General features: G+C 36.3%; 7 protein-coding genes across 18 annotated transcripts; 2 read left to right on the top strand and 5 right to left on the bottom strand.

Annotated features, from left to right (window-relative positions):
* Positions 1-367: 367 nt before the first annotated feature.
* LOC142521431 (small ribosomal subunit protein uS17c) lies at positions 368-1,022 on the bottom strand. The gene has a single exon (XM_075624633.1). It carries the CDS (start codon positions 966-968, stop codon positions 513-515), a length of 456 nt encoding a protein of 151 aa, XP_075480748.1. The 5' UTR covers positions 969-1,022; the 3' UTR covers positions 368-512.
* A 574-nt stretch (positions 1,023-1,596) lies between these two features.
* Positions 1,597-4,462, bottom strand: LOC142521352 (rop guanine nucleotide exchange factor 12-like). Its single transcript, XM_075624562.1, has 7 exons — positions 3,804-4,462; positions 3,586-3,702; positions 3,311-3,465; positions 3,155-3,229; positions 2,788-3,051; positions 2,373-2,693; positions 1,597-2,267 (listed from the first exon to the last, which is right to left on the bottom strand). The coding sequence occupies exons 1-7, from the start codon at positions 4,111-4,113 to the stop codon at positions 1,851-1,853; spliced, it is 1,659 nt and encodes a 552-aa protein (XP_075480677.1). The 5' UTR covers positions 4,114-4,462; the 3' UTR covers positions 1,597-1,850.
* Positions 4,463-5,536: 1,074 nt separating this feature from the next.
* Positions 5,537-9,952, top strand: LOC142520040 (hydroxyphenylpyruvate reductase). Of its 4 annotated transcripts, none has more exons than XM_075622998.1 (3): positions 5,537-6,115; positions 7,182-7,713; positions 9,719-9,952. In XM_075622998.1, the coding sequence occupies exons 1-2, from the start codon at positions 5,693-5,695 to the stop codon at positions 7,698-7,700; spliced, it is 942 nt and encodes a 313-aa protein (XP_075479113.1). In that variant the 5' UTR covers positions 5,537-5,692; the 3' UTR covers positions 7,701-7,713; positions 9,719-9,952. The 4 variants fall into 4 exon arrangements, with proteins under 4 accessions (XP_075479113.1, XP_075479114.1, XP_075479112.1 ...); XM_075622999.1 differs by lacking the exon at positions 9,719-9,952 and adding an exon at positions 7,910-8,089; XM_075622997.1 differs by lacking the exon at positions 9,719-9,952 and adding an exon at positions 7,910-8,089 and having other exon boundaries at positions 7,182-7,724.
* LOC142520039 (sulfite exporter TauE/SafE family protein 3-like) lies at positions 9,738-12,768 on the bottom strand. Of its 9 annotated transcripts, none has more exons than XM_075622990.1 (14): positions 12,646-12,737; positions 12,474-12,536; positions 12,152-12,390; positions 11,892-12,051; positions 11,519-11,719; positions 11,379-11,443; positions 11,250-11,280; positions 11,061-11,149; positions 10,904-10,990; positions 10,778-10,828; positions 10,467-10,688; positions 10,275-10,368; positions 10,052-10,192; positions 9,738-9,950 (listed from the first exon to the last, which is right to left on the bottom strand). In XM_075622990.1, exons 3-14 carry the CDS (start codon positions 12,338-12,340, stop codon positions 9,865-9,867), a joined length of 1,416 nt encoding a protein of 471 aa, XP_075479105.1. In that variant the 5' UTR covers positions 12,341-12,390; positions 12,474-12,536; positions 12,646-12,737; the 3' UTR covers positions 9,738-9,864. The 9 variants fall into 9 exon arrangements, with proteins under 9 accessions (XP_075479105.1, XP_075479108.1, XP_075479103.1 ...); XM_075622993.1 differs by having other exon boundaries at positions 12,152-12,373; positions 12,646-12,733; XM_075622988.1 differs by having other exon boundaries at positions 12,474-12,548; positions 12,648-12,709.
* A 2,684-nt stretch (positions 12,769-15,452) lies between these two features.
* Positions 15,453-16,849, bottom strand: LOC142520661 (large ribosomal subunit protein eL37x-like). Its single transcript, XM_075623741.1, has 4 exons — positions 16,753-16,849; positions 16,496-16,631; positions 15,837-15,938; positions 15,453-15,741 (listed from the first exon to the last, which is right to left on the bottom strand). Exons 1-4 carry the CDS (start codon positions 16,753-16,755, stop codon positions 15,692-15,694), a joined length of 291 nt encoding a protein of 96 aa, XP_075479856.1. The 5' UTR covers positions 16,756-16,849; the 3' UTR covers positions 15,453-15,691.
* Positions 16,850-18,337: 1,488 nt separating this feature from the next.
* On the top strand, positions 18,338-18,898 carry LOC142520440 (uncharacterized). Its single transcript, XM_075623415.1, has one exon. The coding sequence runs from the start codon at positions 18,338-18,340 to the stop codon at positions 18,896-18,898; it is 561 nt and encodes a 186-aa protein (XP_075479530.1).
* A 264-nt stretch (positions 18,899-19,162) lies between these two features.
* On the bottom strand, positions 19,163-20,740 carry LOC142521163 (putative Peroxidase 48). The gene is made up of 4 exons (XM_075624390.1): positions 20,364-20,740; positions 19,998-20,186; positions 19,738-19,903; positions 19,163-19,653 (listed from the first exon to the last, which is right to left on the bottom strand). The coding sequence occupies exons 1-4, from the start codon at positions 20,703-20,705 to the stop codon at positions 19,163-19,165; spliced, it is 1,188 nt and encodes a 395-aa protein (XP_075480505.1). The 5' UTR covers positions 20,706-20,740.
* Between the last annotated feature and the right edge of the window lie 1,958 nt (positions 20,741-22,698).

The raw sequence follows: 22,698 nt of genomic DNA, 5'->3' as shown, positions 1-22,698 counted from the left end.
CGAATACTTCTTATGTTCAATCTCATGGTTGAGCCAGAGTCGAAAATAATAACACAGACTATCGAGCTAAGGCAGCTATCTTCCAAAAGGCATGCGTTCTCGAGCCAAGTCAGCTTGTGCTTATCTACTATTCAATATAGAAAACATGTACTGATGAATTTCAGTCAAGAACTCAAGATGCTTTGTAGCAATCTAGTTTGTCCCAAATTCGACAAAAGATGATTTCAAAGATGTTTGAACTCGGGTTAGGTTTGGCAAGTATATTCGAGTTCGAGCTAGCTTTTTGCACCTGAATGAAATGGCATGCTCAGATTAAATTGTGTGCCACAGTCACATCCCACAACCATCTCCAAGCCAAGATTCTCACTTTATGCAGTGAAATCACATACACTAATGAACAATAAACAGTAACCAAATCTGTGGCCATAAACCATATAAACAAAATTATCAATATCACAATTGATACGACAAATCAATTCAGAATACCAAAAAAAACAACACTTGTACTTTCTTCAACTCTCAGACTCCAATGGGATCCCCAGCTCCTGCGGCGCTTCGGCACCATCCTTGGGCCTAGACCGGCCGGGTACAGGGACGGCCCAGAAAGTCTTGGTCTTGCTAATGGGGCGGCCTTTTTCTAGCTGGACAAAGTCCCCAACTTGGAACTGGTTCAATGGGTCATGGGCCTGGAATGTCTTCTTCTTCCTCACCCGGCGCTTGTACTTTGGGTGTGGGGCTAAACGTATAACCTCCACGGCCACCGTCTTGTCATTGGTGTTGCACACGACTTTCCCTTGCATCGTCCTCATGGCTCTGATTACAGGCAGCACGGCGGGGGAAGGTTGAACGGAGGACGAAGAACTCAGCTTTCTGCCGAGGTGGGTGGTCGTGGCGGCGGCGCCATGGAGGAATGGAGTGGCGGCGGCGAGGGATTTGATTTGGAGAACCGGTGGAGAGATCAGAGACATTTGTATCGAGGTGTTTTTCCGGATAAGACGATGATGCTAAGTAGTACTGCGGGTTCAAGCTGTAGTCGCATTGAGCAAGTGCGATTTTAATGCTCAGGTTTGAATTTGAAGCGTCTTTCTATTCAACATTAAATTTAAAAAAATTCAATTATGTTTATTTTTTTAAAACGAAGATTTTTAGAACATTTATAATTTTTTAAGCAAATTCCTTTTCCGACAAATTTAATTTATGGATGAGTTTGAGGTATCTACAATTAACAAAAAAAGTTTAATGTAAACTTTTTATTAACCAATGGATTAAATCAAATAATGCTACTTCGAAGCCCAAATTTTCGAAAACATGAGTGGCCGAGGTATGTAGGGGTGTTACTCAAGTTCTTGATACTGGGAGGTGGCTCTACACTTGATTTTGTGAGCTCCCAAGCGACCGGGGACGTTCTACCAATCGTTAAAAGTCCTCAACTTCCTCCCAAACCCGAGCCCCATGGCCATGGAAGAATCTAAGTCCTAGGTTCGTATCTGTGCATAATTTTTTTAACCTTTTATCGTGCTAACGAGCAACAATCTTTCATAAGTACCGTTATTCGTCATGGAGACGCCGGTTTGGAACTCCATCCGTGTACTGATTAAGCTAAATAAGTTAGTGAATAATTCGACTAGTAAAATAGCAGAAATGTTCTGAGTACAATGAACTAAGAACTACTACTATACGGGGAAGTCATTTAATTTATGGGAAATTCTGTATATATCTAAAAGGCCTTCCTATTACAATAGAAGCTAGAAACATACATATATAACTCTGATAAGAAACTCTAAGATATGACCATTTTGTATGTACATCCAGGCTTAGGTTCTTGCAAAATTTTCTGCAGTGGAATCGTGCTAGTGTCGTGCACGTGGGCTCCTTAAACCGCCTAGATTCTCTAGCCGTTCTATGTAGGATATTTTCTTGTTTGTGTTTATCGGTTTGGTGAGGTTGTCTGAATCATCATCTCTGTGAATCCTACCGGTAGAATCTTTTCTCATATCCGTCTCTCCTTGATCCATATTCCATCCCATGAAATCCAACAGTGTCATTGACGATGGTGCTTCCGATGAATTCAACTTCTCTAATTCTTCCTGAGCATTAGGGAATTTTTCTTGGACTGAGTGATCTTTTAAAGGGCATCTTTCGAGTTCTGCATCGGGGTTTCTCGCGAGAGAGTCGGCATGCATTACATCTTCTATCCTTGACAACACTGTAAATGCTAGGCTCTCTATGATTCTCGAATAGCTTTCCAAGATTGCCTGCCCCACATCCTGCGACATAATTTTTTTTTTTTTTGAGTTTAGTCTAAAAATCAAGGATACGGTCCCCAGCATGTAAAAAATATTGTTTGATCTCAAGAAAATTGAATTTTTTACTCTGTTGAATTGGATCTTGCTGATGTCTAAACCAGACTGAGGAATCCCGGGAAATCGATGCTTTAGGATCAGAAGAATAGTTTCTGCTCTATCTTCGAAAAGCTCCCTCTTCTCCATGCTCACAGCTGAACTCCAAGAAGATTTGCTGTCTTTAGAATTCATCTTCCTTTTCCATATCACTACAGATGCCTCAATCTTATTTTTAAGGTCAAGAATCTTGTGTTCTGAGGACAAGTCCAGAGTTGAGAGAAGGAAATTGGGATCAAAGTGTTCGTCTGTGATGCTCTTGTATATCGAGTCTCCAAGGCTCGCTCTTCCATTCTGTGGTAATAAAATCGACAATAGAATTTTAGAACTCGGAAATGAAAAGAATTCTAGAACATGGGGATGAATACCTTTTCCAGTTTCGTTGTACCTTAGGGAGAGAGTCTATGTAATTTTCAGGAATCTCCATCTCAGATAAGACCTGAGCATTGATAGCCATAGCTGCTTTGAGCACCTGGTTCACAGAATCCTTCTGAAACTGTAGCCATTTCCTTGTAACTTCGGACAATCCGTTTGGGGGAACTTTTGGCGTTGGAATCCACCATTTATCATCTTGTCTAGCTTTATCAGAATCATCATCGTTCTTTGACGTGTAGTAGAACTCATTTTGGTCTTTGAAGTTCTCCAGACAATCCTTTTGGCCAAAGATAGGCAAACATGTCAGCATTGTCAAATGAAATGAGACCTTCTGACTTTAACCAAGAACTAAGAATTAAAAAATGACATGTTTCCCTTACAAGGAGCATTGCGTCGAGTTTTCGTAAGGCTGGAATGTTCATATGGAGATCGGTTCTCTGATTCGTCACCATTATCTAATAAAGTACACGAACTCTCGTTAAAAATCGTTAAAACACAAGCTTCATTTATCTGAAGCAGGAGTAGAGAAGTTTTACCTCCATATTGGTTCCATCTTTGGATTTTTGGTTTGAAGGGACAAATTCAACAATGTGGTCCGTGACAGATAACAGCCAATCGATCTCCTTTCTCCATCTGGCTTTGGTCTCTGCTGCCATTGGCTCTAATCTCTTTTGTTCTCCAAATGCAGAAGCTGCATAATAACAGGATAAAATAAAGAAAGAAATCTAACTTTAAGCATCATGCAAAATGCTAGTAATACTGCGGGGTTATCACATATATTTTGGCTACATAATGAAAAAGGTTGATTTACCTGCAAGATTTGTAATAGCATTTGACAGAGCCAGAGCAGATGAAACACCTTTCCCCCCACCAGACATATCCTCTCCCAGAAGCAACTTTGTAAATTTCTCCTTCATAAGTTCAATATCTAAAAATCATAAAAACATTCAAACAGGCTTAAAGAAAACCAAATTGAAATGAAAAATAACTCTAAGAAAATTAAAGATCATTTCTTCACTGGTTTCTTGCCTGAATGTTGCCTGTCTCTAGCATTTGCGTTGGCCACACTTCCATCCATGGACAATCTGGACGTGATATTCTCGGTCCTATTAAGAGCACATCCAATCTTAAGCTGTTGATCTAAAGGCTGATGATCATTCAAAGGAATGGAAGCATGACTTCTTGATGTCACCCTGTCTTGATCAGCGGATGACAACGAATTATCGTTTTCGAGGATCAAACTCCGGGAGGTCTGTTTCCCTCCATTTTCTTGCATTCCCTTGAAATATCCTAGCCTGGATTTGTAAATTTCTTGTTCTTCTTCCAGGGCTCGAACCATTTTTAAATTTTTTTGAGATGATTCGAATCTAGATACAACGTATTTATATGATGGAAATGGGAGAAAAATTCATATATGGAGAGGGAAAGATGACAAGATCAATTTTTTTCCCTCCCTTTCCAATGATTTCTTCAATGGAAAGAGATGAGGAAAGATGAAAATTGGAGACTATGATTTGTGTCTGGTTGATAGTTAATCTTTCGTTAAATGTATTATTTGCCTTTGTTTGTAGAAAAAAGATGGAATGTTGGAGGAACGTGGGGTGTATGTTAGAGACTGGAATAGAGAGATCGTGTAATGATATTTGTAAGGCTATTAATAATTTCAAATGTATGTGCTTATGTTGAGCACTGATTTGTTTATCAAAACAAAATTTTATTAACAAGTGTGCATTTACTTCTTGACTTTGATCTATCTCGTTTTTGGCTCTTACTGAAGTCACGGTCCATAAATCTTTCTCTTATCATCAGTAAAACCTTTGTCTGCTTCGAAGTTACCAAACAGTTTTTCTTATTCTTGCGTCGACTTTCTTCTTCGAGAACCGCAGTTAAGACATCGTCGAATTTTAAAGATCCCATAAGCATATTTTTGGTCAAGTTGATGATAAATTGATTATATGAACTGATAAACTTTGAAGTAGAAGCTTTGCAAGTTCATTTTCCTTTATTTTATATCTCATAGAAGTGAGTTGAGTAAATAAAATATTTAATATGTTGATATGATCGGTCATCGATGAGGATTTCGTCATCCGAAGAGTATAAAGTTTTATCTTTAGAAAAGTCTTGTTGTGCTTTGACCTGACCTCGTATATTTTTGTCAGAATTTCCCATATACTTTTGTCGTTTTTATTCCTGAGATACTTGACAATACTCCGTCTTCTATAGCCAAATATAAATTAGTAACAACATTATTATTTATCTCATTCCACTTTTCATTATTCATCATTTTCCTCGGTCTTTCTTCAATAGCCGCCAAACGATTCTCATTTCTTAAAACTGTTTGTATCTTTATTTTACACATCATAAAATTACTACCGTTGAACTTTGTTATCCCGTACTTGTCAGTCATTGTGTCTACAACAATTAGGTAGACTGGAAAACTAATCATGTCTTAATAAAAAAATCTAAAAAAAAATTTCTGATGTGAAATATTATTTTAGACTGCAACCACGTAACATATTCATAATTTTAAGAAATTTTAAACTAAAACTCTGATATCATTTGTTGATATCAAATGTGATATGGTCTTACGTATGATATCTGAGATATAAATATAAAAATAAAGCATAAAATTTATGCGAAAAACTTATAAAAATTATTAATATAAAAATCACTGACAAAATGAACGAGATATTTTAAAAGAACTTAATTATACATCTCATTTCACTAAATTTGCATGATTTGCATGCAGATTAACAAGATCTGAATTTTTTTGTCACGATTATGACAACTCATCGTCTCTGTCGGCCATCATCTTCCACCGTCTGCATCTGCCAACCATTCACACCATTCATTATAAACAAAGATCAATTCTTTCTCACCTACGCACCCTCACCTTCCACCGACGCTCTTTTCATAAAATGGAGGCGATCGGAGTTCTGTTGATGTGGCCCACGAACGATTACTTGGAGCAAGAGCTCGACAGGCGATTCAATCTCTTCCGGTACTGGACTCAGCCTCGGCCACGCGAGTTCCTGGCTCAGAACTCCGATTCCATCCGCGCGGTGGTCGGGAACGTATTCGCCGCTGCCGAGGCGGAGCTGATTGACGCGTTGCCGAAGCTGGAAATAGTTTCGAGTTTCAGCGTGGGGTTGGATAAGATTGATTTGAACAAGTGCAGGGAAAAGGGGATTAGGGTTACCAACACTCCTGATGTGCTGACGGATGACGTGGCTGACTTGGCGATCGGTTTGATGCTGGCGGTCTTGAGGAGGATTTGTGAGTGTGATAAACATGTGAGGAGAGGAGGTTGGAAATTTGGTGACTTCAAGTTGACGACTAGGGTATGCTGGTTTGTCCTTTTACTTTGAATTTGATAAATGAAATTTTTGTATTGATTCGTAACATTATTCTTTTTTATTTGGGGAATCTTGTTATCGATTTAAGGTGATTTAGTGACAATTGAGACAATGGTTCACGAGTATAGCTCATCGTATAGCTCATTAGAAGAACAGAGAGAGCACTTTTAATGGTAAATGTTGTTGATATTACTGTTGGATTATAATGTATCTTGAAGATTTTCTGACTAACGACAAAGTTTAACCCTTTCATGTTTGATATTTTATGTGTATCATCAAAGTTGGATTGAGTGGGATAGACCAATGGGAGCTTCCTCACAGTCAATCTCAATTTACTATAATTTTAGCGTGCATTTGGTGGCTTATTCTACACTGGAATTTTATTTTTTATACCGGTGTTGGGTGGGGTAGCAAGAAACACCTAGAAGAGATGGCCCTATATTTTTTTTCCATTTTTCTAGCGTTGCCTTCTTCCAGCTAACCATTTGGAGGTGCTCCCCCTCAACCTCCAGAATTAGCTCATACTCTTATAGACCTTGTAGGGTGCAAAATGCCCCAAGAACTGTCAAGACTTCCATAATTTATTTTGCCTTCCCCTTTTTCATGTTTAGAGAAGTTTATGCTCTCCCATTCCCATCTCAGTGTGATCATCTCCAAGAATGCTGATACCTTCTCGCGGTGAACACTTTTTTTCCGTCATTTTATAGTTTCAAATTTGCCGTTCCTTGGTCCCTGAGTCCCTGACTGTTGTTTGTCCAGCACTGTCTTCGAATTTATTTGTTAGGACTGCTGTAATTAGAAAAGTGAGATGTATCATTCTTTGCACCAGTACCACTGAACCAGAAAACTGGACGGGTAAATTCAATAGGTGCGGTATTCCACTTTTGAAAGGGGGAATATGTGCTTAAATTTTAGTTAAATACTGTCTTTTGGTATTTGAAGTCGAATGCATGTTTGGTTCTCAGAAAAAGAGTACGAAGTGCGAAGTATTATTCTTGAATTATTTTGTAACGTATCCTTATCTCTTTTCCCCCCCTTTTTTTCCTTGTAGTTCAGTGGCAAGAGAGTGGGCATTATAGGATTGGGCAGAATCGGGTTGGCAATCGCCAAGAGAGCAGAGGCGTTTGATTGCCCTATTAGTTATTACTCAAGATCCAAGAATCCAAATACAAACTACAAATACCATTCTACTCTTGTTGACTTGGCTTCAAACTGTGATATCCTAGTCGTGGCATGTGCTCTGACTTCCGAAACGACTCATGTTGTCAATCGAGAAGTGATGAATGCATTAGGCCCTAAGGGAGTTCTCATCAACATTGCAAGAGGCCCACATGTTAATGAAGCCGAATTGGTATCAGCTCTTGTGGAGGGCCGTCTTGGTGGTGCTGGACTTGATGTATTCGAAAAGGAACCCCACGTTCCAGAAGAGCTCTTTGGCCTGGAAAATGTCGTACTTTTGCCTCATGTAGGGAGTGGCACAGTGGAAACACGGATGGCCATGGCTGACCTTGTTCTTGGGAATTTGGAAGCTCATTTCGCCAACAAGCCGCTGTTGACTCAGGTCGTTTGACAACATTTATGCGGTATGAAAAATGTGAATACAAACCATTTAATAGTCTCGTAAACATTAAATATTGGTCCTGAATTTAGCAAACTATTTCATATGAAAGGGAAGACTTTCTTACATTTTCTGTGTTTCTTAGTCTCTTTACTTAGTTATAAACTTATGATCATGATAGATACGTCGATCGCAATTTCACATGCATTATTTCTACACAGGACAGAAGCTTCAAAATAATTAGACAATCTTGGAGTCGAATGATCGTCTGGAAGCTTTGTTTATTGGAAATTTGGAATTACACACACGGCGCTTCGCCTTCATTGCAATGATTGTATCTCGTCTTGTCTTATTACCAAAATTCTTGCATCAGTTTAAATCATATGAATCGATTCAGTGCATTTGCTTCGCCCACGCCTTTTGCAACACATTTCAAATATTATCCATGTGATATATCTCACGCTGCACTAAAATACAAGAAACTTGTATAACCAACATTTACACAATGTAACAGTTAAAATAAAAAAGTGGAGAGGAGAACATGCACCTAGCGATCACCTTATTCTTTTTCCGATATATACATCTCACATCTTTAGCAAGAAGACCTTGAAGAGGCACCTTTGAAGATGAGAAAATTGAGGGATTCTACTGTAAAATATATGACAGCAAACTTTGATATTAATAATTTTCAGAGAAAAAAATTTATAATAAAAAACTAAGAAAGGGCTTCTTGAAACCCCAGATATATGCACATTGACTAAATCTTCTTCTCACCCACGAAAGGACTTCTTGAAACCTCAGATAATTACCTCAGCAGAATTTGCCACCTTCTTGATGTGTGCGGCGAGGGATTCGCAGTCCAAAACATCATAAAGATCCAAAGCTTGGGAAGCAGAAGCCATAGCTTGGATGGATCTGCATCTTCATTGGCATATCTGTGTCCTCTATCAAAGCTTTTCCTTCCAACATCGTTGAATTCCAAACAAACCTACAAAATTCCACTTCTTTTTTTATATGCAATGCATGAAATCTTGAGGAACTCAAAAGGAGAATTCGGTTCTGGTTTTTTGCTTTCTTGCCAAGAAAAAGATAGATATTATATAACGAGAGTTTTGTATCAATCTCTCGTATGTGATAGATTCGTTCGAGATAATATTGACAAAAGAATCAAACTTCTAACTTCTTAAAAAGTGTTTACACACTTTACCAACTCAAACTATTGTCGTTGATAGAAAAAAATGAAAAATGTATTTTTTTTTATATGGAATAAAGGCAAAAACTTGTGTGAGACGGTCTCACGAGTCGTATTTGTGAGACGGATCTCTTATTTGGATCATCCATGAAAAAGTATTACTTTTTATGCTAAGAGTATTACTTTTAATGTGAATATAGGTAGGATTGACTCATCTCACAAATTAAGTCCGTGAGACGGTCTCACATGAGACCCACTCATGGATGAAAAGACTCAAATATTTAAGGTAATCAATGAATTTGAATATGAGTATATCAAATCCAAATAAACCTGTCTTTAAATTTTCAAAATAACCAATTTTCTTGATAAATTTATTATAATTTTATTTCAACTTATTATTTAACTAATTTTAAATTACACTTAAAATCACTTTACTTAATATTTATTCTTTTATCTCGAATAATTGTTGTTGATAGAAAAAAATGAAAAATGTATTTTTTTTATATGGATGAAAAGACTCAAATATTTAAGGTAATCAATGAATTTGAATATGAGTACATCAAATCCAAATAAACTCGTATCTAAATTTTCAAAATAACCAATTTTCTTGATAAATTTATTATAATTTTACTTCAACTTATTATTTAACTAATTTTAAATTACACTTAAAATCACTTTACTTTTAATAATTATTCTTTTATGTGACCCTGAACATTTTTTTATGAGTACTCTATACTCAATATCTTCTTTTACACAAGTTTATGAACTATATGTATTCCATACTGAATTATCTTTCACCCCCATTATCACACAATCTTTCACCCCCATTATCACACAGGTATTCAAGATCGACGACAACTCGAAAACATGGTCTAAATAATTACATCGGAGAATGTCATGGACAGCATTCAATAGGTAAAACATTATGGTTTCATTACCAAAATGCAGAAGCCTGTGTATATTCAAAGAAATTCTTCAAATAATCTATGGCACATATTCACAGATGTTGTAGAACCACAAGTATTCATCTCCTTGCACTTTTCCAATTACGTTTTCTATGCCAACCCAACCTGCCAAAGCAAAGATGATCACGCAACTGGTTCATTGGTGAGGATACAAGATTTTAAAGCAGTGTAAAAACCATGAATATTGGTCCAACACTTTCACATACCTAGAAAAATTGCACTTATAAAGATAGTGAAAGCCAAAATGAAGATGATCAAAGATGCCCTCCGGAATAGACTAATCATCTTCCGCACCACGAACTGACCTACCAATGCAGCAATGATAGCCACAGCAACAAAATAAAGGGCTGACAAAATGGAAACCACATAACATGTCATCAGATGTATATGCCCAAAAAAAACTGGAGAGGAATGGTTGGGTAATGATACCGTAGGATGGGGGAAAGCGTTTCAATGAGTGGTACTGTATGACAGACATGGATGATGAAAATGCCATGACGAATGTAGATGTGGCACTTGAGACCTGGCATTGGATACATCCGAACAAAACATATATTACTCGAAATTCATGACAGTCTTCTTGGTATTGTTACACAATTCTTCATGAAGAAAGGAATGCACCTGGGGTGGAATTCCAAGTTCTAATAACAATGGACCAATAATGAATCCTCCACCAAGGCCTAGCAGCCCACCTACAATGCCAGACAACATTCCACAGATACAACAAAGAATTAACTTAGGCACTGTCCATACAATTTTTGTGTCTCCTGTAGATTCTACAACTTTAAGCCCCTGGTATAAACAGACTGCCTGGTATCCAAACGGTCCGATGGCAACAGGTATCTAAGAAACAATGAAATTACGTAGAATCATCACCTGTGCCAAAAAAACTCAGGCTCGTATTTTAAACAATGATGGTGGAAATAAGTCACCTGCAATAAGGTCACCGTCCAGTATGTTGGTGAACAGAGAGCCGTAAAGTCCTGGAAAAATGTGATAATAGTAAAGTTCCTAACATAGAAGAAATGGAGATTTAGAAATGGGTTTTGAGGATAAACCTTGCTAATGTGCAGTACGAGAATGATGGTCCAGACAGCAAAGAGAATTCCGACTTCCTTCCAGAGTACATTTTTGCTAATTGAAACCTGTAAAGACTTTTGAATCAGTCTTGGAAACTACTTGTTGTCTTGAACTGTTTGGCGAAAAATTTGTCACCTTCGATGGTTTCATTTCATTAATACGCATTCTGGTTTCATTAGTCGGACCTCCAGGCAGAAGCTTGTACAACTCTTCATTTCCAGTATCTAATGTTTTTGAATCATTAAATTAAATTAAATAAACCTAAGATTGTATAGAACTTTTCAGACTATTTCCGGAGTTTGAAGCAGAGATAAGCTTACGCACAATCAGATGCCAAGCGCCTTGCAGCCAGCTCCTAGATCAGGAACATATAGGGTAAATATAGCAGATCAAACATTTTCAAATTGAATGTACAAAAAAATTGATACTGAAATTAGTAAATGTTTAGACCACCTTCTTTAACATGGTTTCTTTCTTCCAAGTTTCGACACCCTTGAAGAATGCCTTCGTAGAAGTTCCTGCAGATTCACAATTCAGTAAATATACGTTTCTAAGAGAGAACAGCAGCAAATTGTAATCGATATTTCGGTTACCGATGAAAAGAACTATCAGTAAAGCTATAACCATCCATTCTGCGAAAATAACATTGAAAAAGACTCCGATACTGATCCCAAGCACAAGCATTGGTTGGAAAAGAAGAGCTAGATTGTAATCAATGATGGGAAGATCAAGTGTAGGATGACGGAGCTTAAGATTGTAATAAACGCTAGCTAGAGCAGAACCGGTTATCATACCTGCAGTGTGAAAAAAGAAAAGAGCTAAAACTAACTGCATACAAAGCCAAGATTCAGTTCATTCATCCTTTCCACAAATATGTAAGATTAGGGATCTGAAAATGATCCTATTTCCAAAGTTTTCGGCCTAAACTTGCATTCGAAATCATAAAAAATATCAAATCTTTAGTACATTTTGATACTGCAGTGGATGATTTGGGATCAAACCCAATGACAAGAATGAGCATGGGCACAAAAATGCCGCCCCCACCAACGCCGCCCACACTCCCAAGTGCAGCACCAAGGAACCCAATCACTGTTCCCAATACAATCCTCCAGCCAAACTCCAAATCCTGTCAGACCAATTTTCAAGAAAAAAGGAATATTTTCCCCTCGAACTGTTCGAAAAGAACAATCTTTATCTGGACAGTTTCGTAATGAAAATTCACTCACAGGCCAGGCATGTGGGAAAATCATATCCCGACTTCTCCGCAAGAAACTGATTATCCTGGTTAAGTAACCGGATTCAATTTTTTCACCGACATGCTCCAAACCCTCTTCTGCGGCGACAAATATGCAAGGTAGAAGAAGCAAACTGGTAAGAATCAAAGTCCTCTTGCATCCTGCTCCAATCTTGGCCATCGAAAATTCTTCAAACCCCACTAACTATTCACCCTGAACAAGATCGACAGCTGCTAAACATGTCATCATAGGAATTCAAGAATCCCAGTAAAAAAAATGGATCAAATTCTTACAAGAATAAACACAAAATTACCTGATAACGTGTCTCGTTCACCCAAAACTCACCAATTGTGGGAAACGATGATCCGGACAAGCACTAAAACATCCCTCTCACATGGGTTATTAAATTTATTAATTAGGCGATGACCGGAGCAGGAATAACAAGTAACAACGCAAGAAGTTAAAAAGGACGAGTTATAGCATACCCAAGATTTCAGATTAAAGGTTCAATTTGCAGCTACCAAACATAATTATCGAAGAAAAAGATTTAATGCCATATTTACATGGAACAGTGGATTATAGGATCGAGTGGCCACAAACACGTGATTGATTGATTGAATGATACGCTGCATGCAGGGGAAATTAGGTAATTGGGAATTAGGTTCTAAATCCCAAAAAAAAAAAAATTAATTTTACTATTTTTTCGATAAAAATAAAAACTTAAATTATTTGATTTTAACAAATATATGTAAATATCATCTTGTACTTTAAGGTATTTTTTTATTAAATTAAAAAAAATCAGACTTCATCCAATTAAAATAAATTAACAAATAATTATATATATTTAATGATCTTAATATTTAATAGTTTACTATTGCATTCAATGTTACAAAATATTTAAAAATTATATTTATTTTTGTATCCAATGCAAGAGGTTCACATGTGTAATGGATTGGGCTCTGACAGGCTGATATTGGAACCAGTGAAACGAGTCAACAAGCTTGGCAGCCCATTTATTATATATATATATATATATATGAGAAGTGATATTCTGCTCACATTTTAACGAGCGATCATGGGCAGCAGTAATTTTCTTTTTCTTTTTCTTTTTTTTTTAAATTAAAAAATATGAGACTCGTCACACGCTCATATTTCAGAAACAAATTGGATTGCTTGAGTAGTTTTTGACCCACGCTTTTTTTGGTCGTCCCATGCTTGGTCGACCAAAGCCCATTGGTCGACCCAAAACTTGGGTCTATCCAAGCTTAGTAGACCAAAACATTGGTCAACCCATGATTTGGTCGACCCAAGCTTGGATAGACCACTGTTTTTTGGTTGACCAGTTTTTGACCCACGCTGTTTTTTGGTCGACCCATCCTATCCAAGCAACTTGGGTCTACCCAAGCTTAGTAGACCAAAACATTGGTCGACCTATGTCTTTTGGTTGATTCCAAGCAACCCAATTTTTTTCTGAAATTTGAGCGTGTAATTGGTATCATTTTTTTTAAATTTTTTTTACAAAAAAAAGAAAAAGAAAAATTACAGCTGGCCGTTGGCATCATGGTCGCTCATTAAAGGGTGAGCAAGAGGATTTTTGTATATCCTTACCAAAATAATCTCAAGATTAATCTTTTTATATATTTTATGTGATAAAGTTTAATTGGTTCTTAAAATAAAATAAATAATGCAACAATAAATAAAGTCGGAAATGTTAGGACTTATGTCTAATTAAGATCTTGAATAATAAATAAATAAATAATAAAAATAATAATAATAATAATAATAATAATAATTTTTGGCATTTGATTGTGAATGAGACATTGATATTATCTTATCATTGCTTAATGCTACGCCAATTGCATCGGCATCCACTGATTAAGGATGTGTCTTGTGGAAGGATCTGGAGAAATTTATGCGATGAATTTGAGATGTGGATTTGAAATCATTTCTATTCAAAATCATTGAAATTTCGATTCAAATACAATATGAGGAACATTCTTGGAAAATATGGTTGAATTGTTGGGTAGTTGGGATTGACCCTACAAAGTTGATAAAATGTACAAGTCTGTTACATTAATAGAATACAGATTTTTTAGGTAAAAAATGTACCTGTTCGTAGATTTTTATGGAATTTTTAATTTCTCAAAATCTATATGAAGTAAATGAAATATTAATATATAAAGAGTGACACTTAAAATGTTTAAATTAAATTTACAAATACTTGCTAAAAACTTGTCGAAGTACATCATTGAGAGAAGAATTCATGTTAAAGATTAAAAAAATATGTAGCAATAGAGGACAATAGGTAATTGGAAGTCAATTAAGTTCTTTAAAAAAAAAAAAATCGAGCCATTTTAGTTTTATTATTTTTCCCACAAAAATAATAACAAATTCATCAAATTTAAAACTTCATCTCAGACTCAACTCAAACATAAAACTCCACCTCAAAACCTCATCCCAAACTCCATCCGAAACTCCACCTCAAATAAGTAAAACTTGACCTAAATATAAAAACATTAACTCAAATATGAAAACTTCACCTAAATATGAAAAATTCGACCCATATTTAATATGTATATAATTATTTATGTAAATATTCAATCAAACATGACATAATATAATTGTAAAGTGTCTTGCAAAAACAAATGATTCGGATACAATTTGGATCAAAATGAGATATTATTTTATTATATTCTAACAAACATATATAAAAACTATCTTGCACTTTAAGTCGTTATTTTGACAACATAAAAAAAAACAGACTCCCTCTAAACAAATTAATGGAAAGTTATATATATTTTAATGACACGGAACTTATAACCAATGGAGCCATTCTATGGAATATTTTTCAGAAAAGCTTGAAATACAAATGAGAAAATGATTGAACTTTTTTAATAAAAATACAGACAACTGGGCTTTTTACAAGATTATACATTTATACCATCTAAAATAGAGACTTCTTTTTAAGTAACATTTATTTTATTTTCTTTCAATAAATCAAATAACGAAAAAATAAAAATTTGCTTGTAAATTATTTTTTCCAATAACTTTACTAACATGTAGAAAAAACTAAAAAACCAATATATTTTGGACGAAAAATTATTTTTTTGTTTCTACAAGTTTTTCTATCTACGATATTAATCATTATGTTATCAGATTTTATTTTTAGCCATTTTTTTGACAATTTTAATCTTTTTTCCGACATGTAGATGTACAGCAAAAATGAAAAAAAAATGCAGTAACTACCAGTCAAATGAGCTACACAAGCATTAAACCAGACCATCTCAAATTCAAGAAACTTAGTTCAAATGGAACACCTTCAGAAACTCCAAAGAATTGGAAACCAAAGCTTAATAAGTGTATAATCCATCTCTATCAAAACAGCCAGGTACAGCAACAAAAACTTTATCCAACTAAGTATCAAACAAGGCAAAGATCCCTTCGAAGAAATTCCCAAAATTGGATTGTGTTCTCGAAGCTTCAAAAATACCAAAGAGAAGTACAGTTATGAGTACCGACTTAATTAGGTTATCAAGCAGATGCCGTCGCCGCCGCCTTCTTCCTTGGTGCAGCTTCCGTACCTAAATCCATCGGCGTAAATTTAAAGAACATGAATGAACCCTCAAATTCAAAACAATTCAAAATATAACATTAAAAAGCACGGTAAAGTTGACACCTTCTCTAAAGTTGGTCTTGAATCTGCGGGGTACATGGCGGAGATACCTCATCCGTCCAGTTCCAGTAGTCTTTCTACGAATCGCCTTCACACTCCAGTTATCTGAAATATAAAATTTGCTCAAATAACCATTTCAATCAATCATTATTTTAATTATATTTGTATCAACTACTTACCGATCAATCATGAGGTGACTACATATTCAGATAAACAATTAAACATGTTTGGTCCGTAGTTTGTAGCAAAGATAGCATTTTTAGAGGCAATACTTCCTCAAAATCAACAATAAAAGAAACAAAAAAAGTCAAAATTGAGCAAATTGCTCGAACCATAGATAGATCAATTCAAATGAAGCATCTTTTGACCTCATATATAAAGCTTTCTCTAACAATCAGCTCAATCAACAATCAACAGGAACCATCTACAGAAAAAATAGTAAACTGTTTGCACCATATATTTACTGCAAAGACAGGATTTTACATCTGATATACAAATCAGCTCAAATAATAAGTCTAATCTGCCATCAAAAGCAACAATCTACAATTAACTGATTAACGCTTACCATATTTTTTCGCAAAGGAACATCATTTTTATTTTCATCCACTCAATTTCAATCCAAATGCAGCCAAAATATATATGTAAATAAAAGAATACTGTACATGTTCTCTTGCGAGCGGCAGGATAAGCACAGGCGGAACATCGGCTCTTCTGGAGGTGGAAGCTGCGGCGGCCACACCTCACGCACAGTGTGTGGGTCTTGTTTCTCCTTTTCCCAAAGCTCCCCGTCCCCTTACCCTAGAACAATTCACACACAATACACATACTACCAAAAATTCACAATAACTATACTTAAACGAAAGCTCGAATTGAAATAAACTTAAAACATAGAAGCATGAGGATTCAGTCACAAATTTACCATAGCTTTGAAACTTGAGAAACCCTGATTTTATTGCTAGGCGCAGATCGAAGATGCACTGCGGCGATGGAGGGAGTATTATATTAAAGGCCAGTGCCAAGGGAAGAAGTGGTGAAAAGTTAGGGTTGGGCTTTGAAGATAATTGGGCCAAATGGGCCTACGGAAATCTGTTCAGTGATATAAAAGACCATATTGATAATGGATCTTACAGCTCGGGTCCATCAGACGCTATCTTAATCAAGTAGTAACGAAATGACTCCAAAAGTATCATGCTAAAATAAAATGGCTACCAATTTAAAGCATGTATCGAGTTCGAGACTCAATTGCAACAAACTTAAATCCAACTATAAAAAAAAATATTCAATGTAAGAAAGGGTTAGTTAACCCAACTAAGTCGGGGCAATATTTTTATTGAATACTCGAGTAATTTTAAATACACACGCACACACGTTTTGTATGTGTACAAATGAACTCCAAATATGATTTGCATATATTTGAGGTTGTGACTATTTTTATTTGGGTGAGTTTGAAAAAAAGTGGAATAATATAATTTAATGAAATTTTAGAAGATGCATCACTTTTGGACAAAAATTTGTGTGAGACGGTCTCACGGGTCGTATTTTGTGAGACATATATCTTATTTGGGTCATTAATGAAAAAATATTACTTTTTATGATAAGAATATTACTTTTTATTGTAAATATCGATAGGGTTGACCCGTCTCACAGATAAAGTTTCGTGAGACCGTCTCACAATAGACCTACTCTCACTTTTGGCATGTATGTGGGGAGTGTTGTAAGCACTAAACTGTAAGAAAGTGACTACACAAATAGTGAAATTATGACATTATCTCTTGGTTTCAATTAATTTGGTCCTGGCTTTTATCCCACTTTTCAACTAACATGCTCTCAGGTAGGGGCCCTGCCATAATGTAACAAAATTGCCTTTCTTTATGGCACAACATATAAATAACAGTCTTATTAAAAACATGGATTAGCATTTATCTTAATGATTGGATATGGTTCGTCATTTTTGTAATAAAAAATTCGGAGATATTTGAGAAATAACTTTGGTCAAATTTCATTTTTTAAAAAAACGACATTTTCTAAGTATATTTGAGTGTTTTCAAATGCACATGAAGAAGATTATTTTGCTTACTACCTCTAGAAAATTATCCCCAAGTTTCATTCTTTTATTGCTGTGTTTGACCCTAAAACACTGCTTTTTCACACTTCTCGTAACAATCTTGAATTGAATATTTAGATTATATCAAGTTGTCAAGAAAATGATATCTCCATTAATTTTTTATGTTGTTTTCTAAAAAATAATTGTTTTGTTTTGTTTTATTTTGGGAATCAAAAGCCAATCCCACAATAAGTCCAAAACACAGCAAACTAGTGAGTCAAAATCTGATAAAATCTGTCCTTTCCTCATTGCCATTTGTCTTCATCCAGTTTCTTTAATTACATATAACAACACTTGCAGCCCCCTAAACCAGAATGATCCCCACTAAATTTGGAGCTTTCTAGTCACCACAGATAGGGGAGCAGATATGAGAAGAAGAAGAATCAAACAAACCCTTCACATGACAAACAAAATCTTCCAAAAAACACTCCAAAATCTCAAATCTGTTCTATTACAGAGGCACGAAAAGCAACCTGAAACTCCTCTCCTGAATCCCATTTTTCCTAGTGAGCCAACAAAAGGAGATGAACTACGTAGCTGTGAAAAGAACTCCAGGAATGCAGCAGATCAAAAGGGATTCAAGGGTTCAAAAGATGAGAAGAAGACAATCACATACTCTGTAGTGAAACAAGAAGAAACGGGTTTCTTGGCCGTGCACGCGTTAGCTCGAAAAATGAACGATTTGGAATTGATGGACGTGAATGATGATGAGGACCATGTCTCGGATTTGGAAGAAGTTTTTCACTTTTATTATCTCATTACATGTCCGGCTTATCTTGATATTGTTGATAGGTTTTTCATGGATATGTATTCGGAATTCATTGTTCCCCACCTGTCGAAAAGTGTCGATAGTTCGATAAGGGAGCTGGGATCAGGCAGCGTTCACGGTTCAATGAGGAAACTTGGAGGATTAGCCAGCGCTCACAGTTCAATGAGGAGTCTAGGCCCTCTAAAGCTGTAGAAAATTATGTTCATTTGATTCTCTTTCTTCTTACTTCCATATTGTTACTGTTTTATTAGCAAAACAATTGTATCTTAAATGAAGTTCAGTGATGAGTCCACCGAGATCATTGTTTCTTGGTAGAAAATTTTGGACATTGATAAATTGGCCAGCGAAATCCAAAGGCTAAGATACAGAATAGAATGGAAATTTCAGTAAATGAATCATGAAATATAACATTGAAAACCAACTACAGAATTCAGCAGATTTAGTGTACACAAAATTTTAGTTCACTTTTCGGCAATTAAGCCGGACCTGACCCATCGGTGAGGTCCGAACCCCAAGATCAGAAAGCTTGATCATTGTGAGGCCGAAATCCCTCTGAAACAGTGTAATATCCGATGCATATGCTCGAACCCAAGTCTCAGTTTCTTCCCCAGATGTCATCTGCTGATCAACAAAGAGCAATCCTTTGCCTTGCAGAAGACTCCGGTAGTATAACATACCGAAACTTTTTCTTGGTCCCTCGTAATCCATCTTCATCCCCGGATCTTGAAATAAGGTGGTGTTTGATAAAATATGCAATGCTGAAGAAGGAGAAGGCGAAGACGACGGTGACGGTGATGGTGCCGGCAGGGCATGACTTCGATTGCACGTGGACCTTAGCTGCTCAAGAAATTCGGTATCTAGAGAAGGGTCTGGTCCATCTGTTCCACTGAAGTTGTAGAGCCGGTTGAGGAAGAACTTGCAGTGAATTGTTCCAGTGCTGTGGGCGCCTACAACGTATCATGAAACAAGAGTTATATAACACCAAACAACCTGTGATTTTAAAGAAAGGATGTGAATTTAATATAGTATACCTAATAGACTGACAGTCTCTCTCTCATCAAATCCTCTAGTCGAAAACGATTCAATGGTTTTCGAGAGATGATCTTGAGGACTAGGTAGCTCGTATGTCGCTTCTTCGAAAAACGACACCGTGCTGTCTTTTCTACCAGTGTACAGAGGGTAGAAAGGGCCACCAGCCTGAAATGTCAACATGTAAGAGATGAAAAAAAAAGATTCAAATATTTACAAAAACGCAGTCGCACATGTATTAAAATCACAGGGGAAGGCTTACAAGAAGAACACTTTCTCTAGCTGACAAAACAATAATATCCGCGCAAGAAACGACTCCGGGGCACGATTCTTCGAGCTCGGATTTGATAACGTCGATAACATCAAAGCCCTTTAAGGATACATTTGGTGGAGAGTCTTTTTCACTCTCCATTACATCAGTAGCATCCAGTAAAACTGAGGCATCGCATCCCTATACAAAAATTGGGCAGAGTAACAGTACATACATTTTTTATTAAATGCAAACATATAATCGCTGCTCAAGAACAAGAACAATGGGAATCAGGGAGGAAATCGAAAGAAAATCTGTTGCCAAAACAGTGAAATCTTCATTTCAAAATCAAATAAGTAAAAATAGAAGAAAACTTACCTCCACAAAGCAATCATGAAAGGCAAGTCTTAGCAGAGCCGGGGCGACATCGGGCCGCAGCTCATACAACTCTCGAACAATGGACCGGATTATCTGTTCAGCGAACGGGCAAGATTCATTATAGTAATCATACCTGAGCCATTCATGAGGAGGGTCCCCTATTTCATTTTCTTGGAGCTTTCTATCGATGGATATATCCCCGAGAATCGAAGGCGGATCTTCTCGAGAGTAATCTGCATTCTGGAACACACCCTTTCTATTAGTTTCCGCACTTCGGTTCTTGAGAGAGATCAAAACACACAGCAGAAACACAAGAAAACTCAGTTTTCTAGTGAAATCCATGCCAAGAACTTCAACTGAAAAATCCCACTTCTCAATTTCTGCAATGGAGTTTGCGATTAATTTTGTTTTCTGTGCAGAAGATTTGAGTGGCGGAAATGAGTTTAATGGGACTTGTGAAGCCAAGTCGTTATTCTGTTGAGAAGCGGGAATGGACAAAGGTGAATTGACTTAGGTGCCCTTGTGTTATTGTAAACAGAAACGCGAGATTGGAGGAGTTATTCGACAAATTACAAATTAGTGGGATATGATTTATATATATATATATATAAGTGGAAATTATTTTTATGCTGGAATTTATCATTTCATTTTTAAAATGATATCGGGCCCCCTAAGTATTAATATTTTTACAAAAACTCTTATATGATTGTCTCACGAATTAATTTAATGAGACGACTCTCTTGTGCCAACCCGACTTATGAAAAATATTAATTTTTTATGTAAAAAATATTGCTTTTACTTGTATATATGGATTGGATCTACACATCTTGCGGATATACATATATGATTAAGAACAACAATTTACAAACTTTTGGAAGAAATGAAACGAGCAAGTCTCTCGTGAGATAATTTTACGAATATTTATCTGTGATACAGGTCAACCATACCGATATTAAGAATAAAAAATAATACTCTTAGCATAAAAAGTAATATTTTTTCATGGATGACCCAAATAAGAGATTCTTCTCACGAAATTGATCCGTGAGACGGTCTGACAAGAGTTCTTGTGAAATGAAAAAAAGAGAAATTAGAAGCAATTGGATTTATTTTAGTTATAATTATTTGGATTTTAATGTGAATGCGAATACATTATTTTTACTTTTGTATTTGGACGAGTGGATTCAAGAAGTTGAATTTCAAATCCATTCGAAAAAAATGTCAAAGATGTAATCTATACAAAATTTTAAAACTTTAAAAACAGTGCCAATATTGTAAATTGGTAATTTTTTTGAGTGATCACACGTAAACATCTAAATATTAAGATCGATCAAAACAAGGTAAAAGGATAAAACCAAATCAATGAAAGATCACAATCCATCAAAACTAGGTGGAAAAGTAACAACATACGACTATAAAAAATTCTATTCCACTCTTCTTCACCTTGAAGGAAAATGATGGAGTCCCAAATCTTTGCAGCAGAAAACCATTTCCATCGTCTTCCACCGGAGTTGATCATCTCCGTTTTCGAAAAAGTCTCAGATGCCAAATGGCTGTGCATTTGCTGTTCGGTCTCCAAGCATTTCGCCGCACTTGTTCTTCGAACCTGCTTCGTTTCTGTGCGAATTCCAACCGCCGTTCTCCCATTTGGTGGGGTTCCAATGTTTTCTGCTGATCCTGTTTGGCCACCAGGAGTTGCTAGCTTCTTGAAAAAACTTCATCGCGTTGAATCTGTAACGATTCGATTTTCATTCCGTAAATCCAATATTGGCTGGATGAGACAGCATAGATCTCCACCTTTACTTAGGTGGAGATCGGATTCGTCTAGCTTCATCTTTGTTTTAGTCAGGAATTGCGTAGCTTCATCTGATGATGGTAGTACATGTACGGAGGCCACAGGTACATGCATAGTAAAGCAATTTTTTCGCCAGATTTTAACTCACCTGCAAGATGCCACTTTAAGGTTTTCTTATATCAAAGAGCTTCTTGCTGTTCTTCCTAACGTAAAGAAAGTTTCGGTATTGGACTCTTTGAACCAGGGGAGTGTTGTTTTCGAAGAAGAAGACATTGCCAGTGCGAAAAAAGAGCCATCGGAGGGTCTCCATGAATGCTATGTAAAGTGGTGGAAAACATCCCAAGTGAAACTACCATTTTCTAGATGTGTGATGAAGGATGTGACGCTTTTTTCAGTCCAAAAAAATGAGGCTTGTGCTGTTTTCAAGGCGGAGAAGTTATTCGAAGAGAAAGAATACCGTGAACTCGCCATAAGTTTGATGAAGGAAGAAGCCTCTTCTGAACCTACCTTTTCCCTTCCCATCGAAGCAAATTTTGCCGACAC

The sequence above is a fragment of the Primulina tabacum genome, chromosome 12 (genome assembly GCF_025594145.1).
Source record: "Primulina tabacum isolate GXHZ01 chromosome 12, ASM2559414v2, whole genome shotgun sequence".
Lineage (NCBI taxonomy): Eukaryota > Viridiplantae > Streptophyta > Magnoliopsida > Lamiales > Gesneriaceae > Primulina > Primulina tabacum.
The sequence above is the reverse complement of the archived record's forward strand: the minus strand, read 5'-3'. Positions and strand labels throughout refer to the sequence as shown.